Source organism: Dermochelys coriacea, chromosome 2 (assembly GCF_009764565.3).
Source record: "Dermochelys coriacea isolate rDerCor1 chromosome 2, rDerCor1.pri.v4, whole genome shotgun sequence".
In the NCBI taxonomy this organism is placed as follows: Eukaryota; Metazoa; Chordata; order Testudines; family Dermochelyidae; genus Dermochelys; species Dermochelys coriacea.
Window position 1 is genome coordinate 44,311,721 of NC_050069.1, and position 13,409 is coordinate 44,325,129.

The following is a 13,409-nucleotide window of genomic DNA, read 5'->3' on the forward strand; positions in this document are numbered from 1 at the left end:
GTTAGATATTAGGAAAACCTTTCTAACTATAAGCATAGTAAAGCACTGGAATAGGCTTCCAAGGAAGGTTGTGGAATCCCTGTCATTGGTTTCTAAAAACAGCTTAGACAAACACCTGTCAGGGATGAACTAGCTGAGCTCTGGAGGTAACTTTCAGCCCTACATTTCTATGATTCCCTCAGTTATCTTACTAAAATGTCAGCTGCAAAAGGTATAATTAGATTGACATTAAAATTAACATCCATAGCCTTTAGAGCAGCAGGACCCAACCTTTGAAGGCCGTGCCCCTCTTACTCCATCTATTCCTCCCCCTCCGTCCCCACACCAGGGCAGGGAGTGTGGCCATGGCTTGGGGTAAGGGGGGGCAGGGACAGGGATAAGGGGGCCAAGGCTGGGGGTGGATCTGGGGCTGGGAACGGGGCCAGGGGCTGAGGCTGGGGATGGGGGCAGGGGTGGAGCTGCAGCCAGGCTGCGGTAAGGGTCAGGGCTGGGAGCGGAGCCAGGCTGAGGCTGGGAGCTGGGGATGCGGCTGGGGGCACGACCAGAGCAGAGATGGGGGTGGGGAGGGGCTGGGTGGTGCTCCCTCCCTGTCCCCCATGGGGGCTGGCCCAGGCCCTGCCTCATCCCCCCCAGACTTTCCTCTACACCCCCCTAGCAGAGTGGGGTATGCCCCACAGTTTGGGCACCTCTTCTTTGGAGTCACCATTAATTGAGATGAATGGAAGAAGTGTAAACCTATTGCAAGAGTGCAAGAGTTGTTGTTTCAATCTGTATCTGTGACTCGGAGAGAATACTATGTTCGTTCAGTAAATTTGCTTCACAACTGTAAATGCTAGAAACTTTTTTTTTTTAACATGAAAGCTTAACTTCTTAGAAATTGGTGGGATGGAGATAGATATATAAACACAAGTTGGTTTTATTGCTGTTATTTTTATTACACTGATATAGCTATTGTTAGACTGCAGCTAAGTGATTTTACCATTTTTCCTCTACCCCTTCATTCTGGATCCATTATACCTTTGATAGCTTCTCTTCATCCTCTCGGTTCCTAATCTCTGGTTGGGAAGAGAGCAGTTTTCTCAAAAATAAATGCTGTAAAGCTCTGTAATAAGCTGGCACAGAATGAAGCAGGAGCAAACAAAGCATGAGTTTACCTCTCATTTGTTTCTGATGTCATGTAACTACTTCTTTTAAATCAGAGAAGCAGGAGTGAGCAATACTATTTTCTTCCCCCATCTTCTATCCAGTTGTAGATGAGACGTTAGTCTATAGGGTATAGAATCAAGTTTAATTTTATTATAACAATGGTTTGTAACAATTGCAGTATAGCCAATGATGAGAGGTTATCAGCCAGATGACTTGTTTGTTCATTAAAATCTGTGTGCTGGTTCTTGATCTTGTCTTTCTCTGATGCTTTCTGTAATCATAATGAAAATATTGACAAGCTTCTTTTTTTTTTAAGAACCTTTTCAAAAAGTCATGCAGCTACCACAGATTAATCTTTTTTAATAGGAAAAAGAATGTAATCCAACTTGTGATGAATGTGAGGAATCCAATCTTTATGAAGGTTTAAGAGATATTTTCCCACAAGTTTATACCTCCACCACTTTCACTGAAACTGACTCAGGAAAATTACAGGTCCTGGCAAAGCTGTTGGCAGCGATCTGTGAACTCAGCCCTTCTGAAAGGTGAGAGAGAAAGAAAGGTATGAGAGACATATTAGCTACTTTTGAATTTAGATGATCCCTTTGATTTTCCCACTTGATGTTTTCACACAAACATGATGCCAAAATATTTACCCTTAGGGATCTGCCACTCCGCGCAGCTACCAAGCATGCTTATTCATACGTACATGTATTCTACTCTACAGCTTTGCCTCTTGTTAAAATTATTAACGTAGGAATTACAGCTGGTGGACGCTTGTCCAAGTTTCTGGTTTTGTTATTTCTGGACAGATATCTGGTTGTTTTCTTTTTCATGCTGAGTTCTACCAACTAAGCAGATGTCTCACACTGAAACTACCATTCTGTGACATACTGCCTGTTACTTGCATAGACTTTCCAGCACTTTGTGTCCCTTGGGGCAATCAGTTAATGTGCTCAGTATTTTAAACTGTTCAATAAAATATTATTTAATTACTAGACTGTGGGCTCTCTCCTGTATAGTCATGTTTATGACTAGCTATCATTCAGGGATTTCCTTTTACTCCATTTTAGGAGACATTAGCTGTCTATAAGTTCCTTTTCAAAAGAGAATGTCAGGAAGAAGCACTCCCCAGTGTGTCAGTACAAAGGGAGCTGCTGTCTTTTCCTACTGTTAATTGACAGCAGAGGTTTTCAAACTGTGGGGCATGCCCCCATAGGGGGGCACAAAGGAACATTCAGTGGGGCAAGCGGGGATGTCAGGCAGCTTGCGCATCAGCCCCATGCAGCAGGGGATGGGGAGGAAGCACCACCTCCACACACTGTTTTTTTCCCAATTTTTTGAGCTGAGCCCCTACTTTGAGTTATAATTTTTGATTGTGTGCCCCCCCACAACCCTGACAGGCTGGGTGGCCTGCTGAGGTGAGTCAGGGGATTGAGATGGCTCTCCCTCCCTGAGCCCCACCATGTGGGGCTGGCCCAAGCCATCTGGCCTTGCCGCCTCCCCCTCTGAATGTTCTTCTATGCCGCCCTAGTGGGGCGTGCACCCCAGTTTGAAAACCTTTAAAAGCTGTTGCTAAATGGAAGGCAGAAATCTGGGGGGCATGTATAATATGTAATCTGCCCCCGCATGCCCCCCCCATGTTGCCTCCGTCTGTCTCAGACGGGTACATGGTAGACTACATTATTTGGAAAGGGGTACGCAGCCTAAAAAGTTTGAAACCCACTGATTTACAGCTTGTGCTGAGGCATTACTTTGTGACAAGTCTTACTGCTTCAGTTAGACCTCTTCCCCCTTCCTCATTTAGTACAATCTTCCCCAGAGATTAATTGCAAATCTCTGAAACCAAGTGATTCTGGAGTAGGGTGACCAGATAGCAACTATGAAAAAACGGGACGGGGGTGGGAGATGATAGGTGCCTATATAAGAAAAAGCCCCAAAAAACAGAACTGTCCCTATAAAAATGGGACATTTGGTCACCCTATTATGGAATAAGTGTATCAGATAAAACATCAATGTAGTGGGAGATCAATAGCTCAAAAGACTAGGAGACCAGTTTACCAGAAATATCTGTAATATTTACAAAGTCATTTGCCCTCCTTTATTCCTCATCCCATTTTATCCAAACCCCATCTTGGGGAGGAGGAATTTTCTTCAGATAAATGCCCCTATTTAGCCCATCTGTAATTCTCCTACTCAGAAATCTCTCAAATTGTGTGGTGATGTTCACAGTAGCTTTTTTTTTAAGTGGAGCCACATACAGGTGCATATAGTTCCTCTTACAAGACTTAGTTTGTGTAAAGTAGAAATTTTATAATCTAATCTCTGTGCTTGGTCCTGTTTGTACATTAAGCAAAATCCTGTTGAAAAAATAACTTTAATAATTTATTTGAATGCTTCACAGTAGGTATGACATGTCTTTATTTGCAATGTCAAATATTTCATTTTTAAAGAGAGGTGAGTAAAATCAGGCTGATGTGCAATTTTTGTCTGAGTTGTGATTTGATTTCTTCAGTTGTCTACAATAAATAAATATAATGCTTCATTAGATTTAACTACTTATGCACAACATAACAAGTTCTTTGTTTCTCTGATTGGCAGAATTGTGTTGGTATCTAATTATACACAGACATTGAATATTTTGCAAGAGATGTGCCAACATTATGGATACTCTTATACAAGACTCGATGGACACACTCCTGTCTCCCAGAGGCAACAGATTGTGGATAGTTTTAATAATAAATTCCGTTCAGCGTTTATCTTTTTGCTGAGTTCGAAGGCTGGCGGTGTAGGTCTGAACCTTGTTGGAGCATCTCATTTAATTTTATATGACATTGACTGGAATCCAGCCACAGATATTCAGGTTTGATAAAGTTATGAGTATCAGGGATGGGATGTGGACCAAATGGGGTTTTAATTGATGAGGAGATAGATTTAAAATGTCAGACCTTAAATCTCTCACTGGTCCATTATTGAATATTGCTCAGCCTGCATCTAGACAAGTGTAATTATGTGGGGAAGGAAAAAAAATGGCAGATTGTTTAAATTAGCTTTGTCTCCATATCGGAAACACATCTGAAGGATTTCCATGCAACTTTATCCATATCGATCAGCTGTTGGGTCTCTTTTTGTATTGTGACATTCAGCCAGGAGATACTTGTCTCTAGTTTGAATATTCAGGGTAAAATTAAATTAGAACAGCTGATTGGGATAAACAAGGAGCATAAAGTGTAGGGGAATAAATCTCTGGTCTCCCTGGATGGGTTTCTCATAAGGCCCAGTCTTCTGTTGACTTTGATTTTCTAGTAGAATGGCCATCATGTCTGTCTTATGTTTCCCAAAAGAAAATGAAATTAAAACTGATCATTCTGAGTGGTGTGTGCTGGTGAAGAGGGAACTCAGCTACATCTGAGCTAAGGGGAGGGGTCCTGAGTAGCATGAAGAAAGGGACAAAATCAAATGGCAGCAGATGTTACAAGAGAAAAATAGTTACTGCTATTCTTGTAATGATTGTGGTAGCTCTGTAGGTATTGTTTTATCTGGCATAAGAGTGCTTGGATAAAACTTTTTTTTAAACAAATTTTAAATGTCTTTAAAAAAAATTTCTTACAATTTCAATAAATCGCCTTGGATTGTACAGTAATGCTAATTGCCTATCACTTGCATGGAACTCAGAGGTTTGCTCTTGTTCCTGATCTTCATCAGCACCATCATGTGGTCACTTGTCGTATTGCTTGAAACACAGTCTAGTAAAATCAGCCACAAATATTACAGCTTGCTAAATATTGAAACTTGTGCTTTGTGCACATATGCTGAATATGTACCTGTAACCCTTAAATTGTTGCCAAAAATTCACTTAAGTGGACACTATCAAGTAATTTTTTAAGATTTAAAGGTTTTGTGCAAAAACTGATTTTCCAAACCCAACCAAAATGGATGTTTTTCACTGTTTTTATAAATATTGAAAAAAAGTATTGGGGGGAGGAACTTAAACTCCTGTGCAGTGTTAGAAACCTAAATCCAATAGAGTCATGCTAATACCTGAAAACCACAAGTGAAACTTGGGCTAGCAGAAATGAAATTTCATGTGGTAATCTAGGCAAGGTGAGAGGCAGAGAGTAAATGGTAGAAGCAAATTCGATTTTAAAAATATTTCAGATTTAATAACCTAAGATTTAATAGTAATACAGATAAAGACAATTTTTTGGAAAATTTTATTTTGACAGTGTCCCTTTAAGGAGCTAGTAAGTGCTAAGAACTTGATTAGAAAAGAATAAACGTTTTAGCTAATGTTCTTTGTGTAATGAGATTTCAAATAACATCATTACCTTTTTATCTTCTTTAGGCAATGGCCAGGGTGTGGAGAGATGGTCAGAAACACACTGTGCATATTTACAGACTGCTAACTACAGGTCAGAAATATTATAAATGTAAATGCTACTCTAACATAGGCTGGAGGGAGGCAAATCTTGGCAAGTATAAGAAGAGGGTGGGACACTTTTGGAAATCGCATAAATATAAAATATGGCTTTGCTTTGCTTTGCTTATACTGGCATTAGAAAAGGTTCAGAGAAGGGCAACTAAAATGATTAGGGGTTTGGAACGGGTCCCATATGAGGAGAGATTAAAGAGGCTAGGACTTTTCAGCTTGGAAAAGAGGAGACTAAGGGGGGGATATGATAGAGGTATATAAAATCATGAGTGGTGTGGAGAAAGTGAATAAGGAAAAGCTATTTACTTGTTCCCATAATATAAGAACTAGGGGCCACCAAATGAAATTAATGGGCAGCAGGTTTAAAACAAATAAAAGGAGGTTCTTCTTCACACAGCGCACAGTCAACCTTTGGAACTCCTTGCCTGAGGAGGTTGTGAAGGCTAGTACTATAACCGGGTTTAAAGGAGAACTGGATAAATTCATGGTGGTTAAATCCATTAATGGCTATTAGCCAGGATGGGTAAGGAATAGTGTCCCTGGCCTCTGGGTGGAGATGGATGGCAAGAGTGAGATCACTTGATCATTACCTGTTAGGTTCACACCCTTTGGGGCACCTGGCATTGGCCATTGTTGATACAGGCTACTGGGCTGGATGGACTTTTGGTCTGATTCAGTATGGCCATTCTTGTGTTCTTATGCTTTGCTCTGATTATTCTTTTAGTAACTGAAGGTAATACTCCAACATTTCCAATTATGCAATTATCAGGTAACTGAAATCTACCTTTAGAAATACGGTCTAAAATTAATCTTATGTCTGTTGTTTTTCAATGCAGGCTCAATAGAAGAAAAGATCTATCAGAGACAGATCAGCAAGCAAGGCCTTTCTGGGGCAGTTGTAGACCTTTCCAAGACATCTGAACACATCCATTTTTCCATTGAAGAACTTAAAAATCTCTTTATACTACATGAAGATTCCAGCTGTGTTACCCATGACCTGCTTGAGTGCAACTGTATGGGAAAGAAAGACCATCAAAGTGAGCTTTCTGTTCTTTATCTCTTCGGCACTTACAGGGTTGGTACATCCATTTCCAGTGACACCCACTACAAGAGGATTAAAGTAATGAAATTCTTTATTGGGTCTTCATGATATTGCCTTATGCCTGATTTTATTTTCAAATCCACAAGACCTTTTCATCAGCTGATGATGAGAAAAGATTCATTCCTTGAACTAATGACCTCTACTTTTAACAGCCTCTTAAATACCTAAACCAATCAGGGCAAATTGGACTAGTGCAATGGTTATAATCAGGCAAGATAATTTATGAAACTCAGAGGAAGAAAGTATTAAGAGCAAGAATGATTAGATGATACAAACAAGGGACTAGATTATCAATTGGTGTAAATCACTGTAGCACTATTGATTTGACTGGGACTATACCAGCTTACATCAGTTGAGGATCTGGCCAAAGGTGTAGTAGTGCCCAAAGTACAGATAATCATTTGTGGCAAGGTTACTGTCTAAAACTGGAAAAGAGTGATTAGAACAGTCAGCAGAAAGGTGCAAAAAGACCCCCTAGCTTCTGCCTGCCCTATGCCAAGGATATAAGTAGTGCCATCTCCCCTAGTGTTCCTAATACCTCCCTTTCCACTCTTTCTTTGTGGTGTGGTGTTTAATATCTTTTTGCATATAGCTAATTTAAATTAGGGATAGGATTTTTTTTTCATATTTTTTTAAATGTCTTAATCTTGTTTTCATTAAAGTAGCTCTCCATCAGATCTAACCTTTATGACAGACCCAGCATCTAAGAAACAGGTGCATCTGTTGCCCCAATAAGTTCCCTTCTTCTGATGGGCATGAGATGCTCATCTATAATAGCGCTACTAGTGTGATAATGGTGCAAATGCTGATCTCTTCTAAATAGACACACTCTGCTATCATAGTAATGAGACCCAAAGAAATATCTACATTTTTAAATTGAATTTTAACAGCACTAAGTAAAAATGCAGGTAGTGAGAATTATTCTTCTAAAATCCTCCTAAGCCTGCCATCTAAATGCGTGTTTTCTTACCAGCAGATGCAAACAGGAAATTAAGCAATTAAAAAAGGGGTTGTCCCTGTTTGGTTGTTTATATGTTTCCAGCAGATAGATTAGAGTGTTGCTCATTTCTCCTCTCCTCCCCTTCTCACTTAAAGTCTGGCAGAGGTTGTATAGTTAAGATAGGGTGCTTTTATAGTGAAGAGGTTTTTTTTGTTTTTTTACTTTACTTTTGGTTAAAGCACTTTGACAAGGAATCCACTGATTTCATTGCCTTTGTGTTCTTTTCATGGCTGAAAAGCTGGAGCTTCAGTTCTTGAGGGGGAAATGGAGCTCATGTGAGCTGATAAAATATACCTATAGGATCCAGCTCAATGTTTTCTATGGGCACTCGCGCAGGGTCTGTTTTTTATCTAGTATCCTGATAGTGACTTGATCAAGAGCTACAGTTATAGGAGTATTGTAGACCTTCTCAGAGGGAAAAAAATTGCACACACACCCTGATTTTGTCCAAGTAGTTATGGAGATGTCAGAGAGTGCAAGCTGTTTGCATTATGCTTCTCATATAGAGTTCTGCCAGTTTTTTCCCATCCCAGGGATGAAAGAGAATAGTCTGACAAGGGTAAGCATATAAGCAGCCACACACTTAGAGTAAGATGCAAGAGCCAAAAAATACCATTACAGAAATACTAAAGGTGGATGCTGGTCAGAGGTTACTGGGATGGGTGGGTGTAGGGGTTCATGAGCCAAGGGCTGTGTGTCAGGCTGGTGGAGAGGGGTGCCTGGGAGAGGAAGAGGAGGGGCAGGCTGGTTGCGGGGTGCCTGGAAGAGGAGAGGCAGGATCGTGGTGGGTACCTAGAGGGGAAGAGGAGGGGCAGGCTGCTGTGAGGAAGATAGGATTGCCACGTGTCCAGTTTTTGACCAGAATGCCTGGTAGAAAAGGAACCCTGGCAGCTCTGGTCAGCACCACCGACGGGGCCGTTAAAAGTCCAGTCGGCAGTGCAGCAGAGCCAAGGCAGGCTCCCAGAAACAGCAGCATGTCCCTCCTCCAGCTCCTATGCATAGGGGCAGCCAGGGGGATCCGCACACTGCCCCCGCCCCAAGCACCAGCTCTGCAGCTCTCATTGGCTGGGAACAGCAGCCAATGGAAGCTGCGGGGGCAGCGTCTGTGGACAGGGCAGTGTGCAGAGCCGCCTGCTTCGTCTCTGCATAGGAGCCAGAGGGGGGACATGCTGCTGCTTCTGGGAGTTGCTTGAGATAAGCGCCACCTAGAGCCTGCACTCCTGACCCCCTCCCATGCCCTGACCGCCTGCCCCTGCCCTGATCCCCCTCCCGCCCTTCTGCACCCAAACCCCCCAGCCCCACCGCAGAGCCTTCAATGCCCCACACACCCCAACCCCTTGCCTGAGCCCTGAGCCCTGTCCCACTCTCCAAACCCCTCAGTCCCAGCCCATAGCATCCTCTGCACCCCAATCACCTTATCCCCAGCCCCACCCCAGAGCCCTCACTGCCAGCCAGAGCCCTCATCTCCCCCCCTGCCCCAGCCCCAGCCCTGATCCCCCTCCGGCCTTCAAAACTCCTCAGTCCCAGCCTGGAGCACCTTCCTGCACCCCAAACCCCTCATCCCCAGCCCCACCCCAGAGGCTACACCCACAGCCAGAGCCCTCCCCTTCCCTCCATCCAGAACCCCTCTGTTCCAGCCTGGAACACCTTCCTACACCCCAAACCCCACAGCCCCAGCTCTACCCCAGAGTCTGCATCCCCAGCTGGATCCCTCAACATCCCCCCTGCACCCTAACCCCTGCCCCAGTCCAGAGCCCCCTCTCACTCTCTGAACCCCCCCAGTCTGAAGCCCACTCCTGCCCCCCAAATCCCTCATCCCTGGCCCCACACCAGAGCCCACATCCCCAGCCGGAGCCCTCACCCCCCTACACATCCCAACCCCCTGGCCGAGCCTGATGAAAATGAGCGAGTGAGTGAGGGCAGGGAGAGCAAGAAAGGGAGTCGGGATATAGTGAGTGGGGGGCGGGGCCTCGGAGGATGGGCAGGACAGGCTGGTTGGAGGAGGAAGGGCAGGCTGGTTTGGGGCATGTCTGGGAATTGAAGAGGACGGGAATGTTCACTGCTCGCTACTTCCTCTATATCACAGAATTGTAGGAGATGCTGAGCTGCAGAATGGAAAATTTCTTAGCAGTAATTTTCTTCCTGCTAGCAGCATCTCCCACAATTCTTCCTATCCTGTCTGGCTTTATTAACCAAAGAACAACATTTAATTTCTATATCTACAGTTTGTGGGCCAAGTAGCCCACTGTACATAGTTCACTGGCTGGGATTCAGGTTATTGTTACTCCTATTCTAAGATGTTCTCCACAGCTCTGGAATGACTCCTGGCAGGAAGCCAGAAAAGGGGGTAGTACCAGCACAGGCTGCACTGAACCACTTCCAGAACTGCAGAGAAGAGGGGAATAGCCCATGTGTCACAGAATTGCAGGAGATACTGCTCGCAGAAAGGAAATGATCAGATGATAAACTTTCCATTCCATCTACTTGTACCAGGACTCATACTCTGGGCTGGCAGAGGGGGATTTTTGAGAAATGAAATTAACAAGTAATTTACGTTTTTGTGTGTGTGTGGCTTGTATTGTTATAGAAGGTTGCGCTTGCTTTTCTGGAAAATACAATACTGATCCAGACTGAGAATTTTCTTGCTAGTTCTCAATCTCTGTTTCACTTTATCACTTTTCAGATCCTTCTTCAGAAAAGCTCTCTGTGTATAGAGGTTGCCAGCTTGGACAACATCATGAGAAGGCTGATTCAAAGAAACCTCTTTCTATGTCACAGCTGATGCAATGGAAACACTTTTCGGGGCAGCACCAGACTCTTGCTGATCCCTTCCTTGAAAGAATAAAGACGAGTATTTCTTTTATTTTCCAGAATGTAACCAATCAGGCTACTCCCACCACATAAAACTAAATTATTTTTCCATCTACATGATGTGCCTTGTACTCACTGGTGCTAGTCTTCTAAGAAAAGTAAAGTATGCGGTTGCCTTTATGTTGCTGCCAAAACTCAGTTTAGGCCTTGTTTTTACGAGGAGGTTTCTGTGTAAATGTACAGCTGTTGATGTTTTTTGTAAAGTTAGAGAGAGACCATCAGATTAAAAGTACCTTATTAGTAAATAGTTATAACTGAAAGAATTTTAAATATTTAATTTGCTTTTCAACACATCTGCTGGCTTGGTATAATAATTAGTAGTGGTTAAACTATTTTACACAACCTCCTAGTTAGGCCCAAACTATCTGACATTTTCTTTCAATGTTAATAATACATTAATAATAATAATAATAATAATAAATACAGAGATGACAACTTAGCTGGATGTTAGAGGGCACATTAGGCTATAGTATATATGTGATGTTTACAAATCTCTGACTGGATTTGTCTCTGCACCTGTAAAGATAATGGGTCTGATTCACCACTACGTTACTCCAGCTTTACCCCAATATAACTCATGGTTTCAATGGAGTTACCCCAGCATAAAACTAGAATAGCATAGTGGTCCATCAGACCCAGATTCTGAGACCACAACTTAATTGTGCTTGACCATCTTTTATGAGAAACAGCAGTGCACGGTGCATTTAGTTGGGGAAATTAACATTCTGTGATTCCCAGCTATACTCAATGCAGGTGCATGTGTTTTCTATCTAAATAGATATCGTGAACATATTTTTCTGAATCTCAAAGCATTGCATACAATATAATTGCAGTATAATATTAGGATGATAATTTGTTTCTTTATGTGATCAGGCATAAGAATCTGAAATAGCAATTATAGCTTTAAAAGTACCTTTTGTGGTATCTCAGCTATGCAATTCCTCTCTCTAAGAATATTTTATTCACAAATGTGAAAAATGGAATCTTGTGAACAAAAATGTGGCGTTATTTCCAGGAATACTAGAAGTGTATAGAAAGTGAAATCACTTTTAATAAAATTAAAATTCTAATTCGGAATTCATTGGTATTTATTTATTTGTATTGTGGTAGTGCTGAGGGGCCCTAATCATTGATCAGTATGTTACATGCTGTATAAAGACAGAATAGTTGGTAACTACGTTTGGTTTCTGGAGTGTCCACTATAAAGCCCAACCTGCAGGAAATAACTGTAATTGATTTGTCCTCCATTTTAGTTGTTCACAACATTTAGGGCTCCCATTGCCCTGGTTCCCACTGACTCCACTGTGAATCTATTTTTGATGCACCTGTCATGGTATTTAAGTGCAGAGAATTAATGACAGGAACAAAGAAAGCACTGAACTTTCTAAATGCAATGATTTTGGATAGTCTAAGTAGGGGAGAGAAGTGGGAGGTTGAGGGGGGCACTAAAATATAAACACTTTAAAAAGAGAAGTTCTGTTGGTGTGTGAGTCTGTGTCCTCCGTTGAGGATCAGAATGAAATAACCTAGTGCAAATTCTCTATGGTCAAAACCTTTTATTCTTCCGCATGATCAGTTTATTTTGGTTAATATGCACCCAGATTCTCAGTAACAGTCTAGGCCACTTCTGGCTAGAATTCCAGCTCAGCTATATGCCACCTGAGAGTTCCCCTGTTTGGGGGTGGGATAAAGCAGGAGAGCCGGTTTCTGCACCTACCACTTTCTGTTCTGGTGTGTAAGCATGTAGGGGAACTCTTCTCCTTTACACCAATCCTCAGATGGCATATGGTGTCTTGGGCCAAGATCCTCAAAAGATATTTAGGCTGGAAGTTAGGAGCCTAAATAACTTTGAGTATCTGTACCTTAGACCCCAAACTCCACTACCATAGATTAAATCAGCCACACTGCTGCTCTGTCACAGCAGGGCAAAGTGTGCCACAGAATCAGCAAGACGTGACAGGCCCCATGCCACACCTACCCTAGACAAACAGGGCTTGGATGCAGAAGAGAATCTACCCTATTATTCCTGGTACAGTACATATTGCTAAAGAGACTCAAATGCACCATGTTTTGGATTGGGGATTACCCTGATTTTAGGGGGGCACATGTTTGTTTTATTACAAAAATTGTTTGTCTCCATTAACCACAGCTCCAAGTGACTGGTTTTCCTGATTCCAGCTTTACTCACCCTGGTTCACATCTTCTTTAATTCAGGTGATGGCAGTGTTGTCTCCCACACATACACATGAACTACCTCATTGTTCATTCATAAATTGACTGTCCAAGTAAAAATTTCTTATGTTTCTATTCAGTTAATACTGCTGCTGGCCGAGCAGACTAAAACTCAGGAGTTTCTAAAATGCCAAATTCAAACAATCTTTGCCAGTTGTCCTGGTTATCATCAGGAATTTGCAAGTGAGATTTCAGTTTTTGCAGGCCAAATGCATGTGGAAGGAGAGTCGTTCATTCATGTGCTTTCCATGGAATGAACATTTGATGTAAACTGTGTTTGTTTCTGTTCATATGCAATTTAAATAACTGATATGTTGTGGTGTGACAATCTGGGAGGCTGTACAAAGTAACAAGAGGAAACAACTGCTCTACCTTAAAGAGGTTCTGTTACTGAGGGATAAACTTAATACAGGGGTATTTTTAAAAACAGTTGTATGTTAGTATTTACATATCACCAAAACTATGATAGGCCCCTTATAGGCAATGGGCAGACCCTGAGAAGAACTGGAAGGGCTTACAGCGTAGAATGCAATTCTCCAATTTAAAGGAACTAGCTGTATTAATAAGTAGCTGAGTAAGCATTGCAGATTCAGGCCCTAAATCAATAACACTGACTATTAGCAAAAACA

The 13,409-nt window shown here is 42.2% G+C and overlaps 1 protein-coding gene across 3 annotated transcripts in view; it reads left to right on the plus strand.

The window, feature by feature from the left end:
• RAD54B (RAD54 homolog B) overlaps window positions 1-11,614 on the plus strand; it is a 129,045-nt gene extending 117,431 nt beyond the window's left edge. For all 3 annotated transcript variants that reach the window (XM_038388936.2, XM_043507610.1, XM_038388938.2), the window contains 5 exons: window positions 1,513-1,688; window positions 3,745-4,006; window positions 5,489-5,555; window positions 6,412-6,612; window positions 10,361-11,614. In XM_038388936.2, the coding sequence (XP_038244864.1) occupies window positions 1,513-1,688; window positions 3,745-4,006; window positions 5,489-5,555; window positions 6,412-6,612; window positions 10,361-10,581 (927 nt within the window). In that variant the 3' untranslated portion in view covers window positions 10,582-11,614. The remainder of the gene's footprint in view (window positions 1-1,512; window positions 1,689-3,744; window positions 4,007-5,488; window positions 5,556-6,411; window positions 6,613-10,360) is intronic.
• The last annotated feature ends 1,795 nt before the right edge of the window (window positions 11,615-13,409 follow it).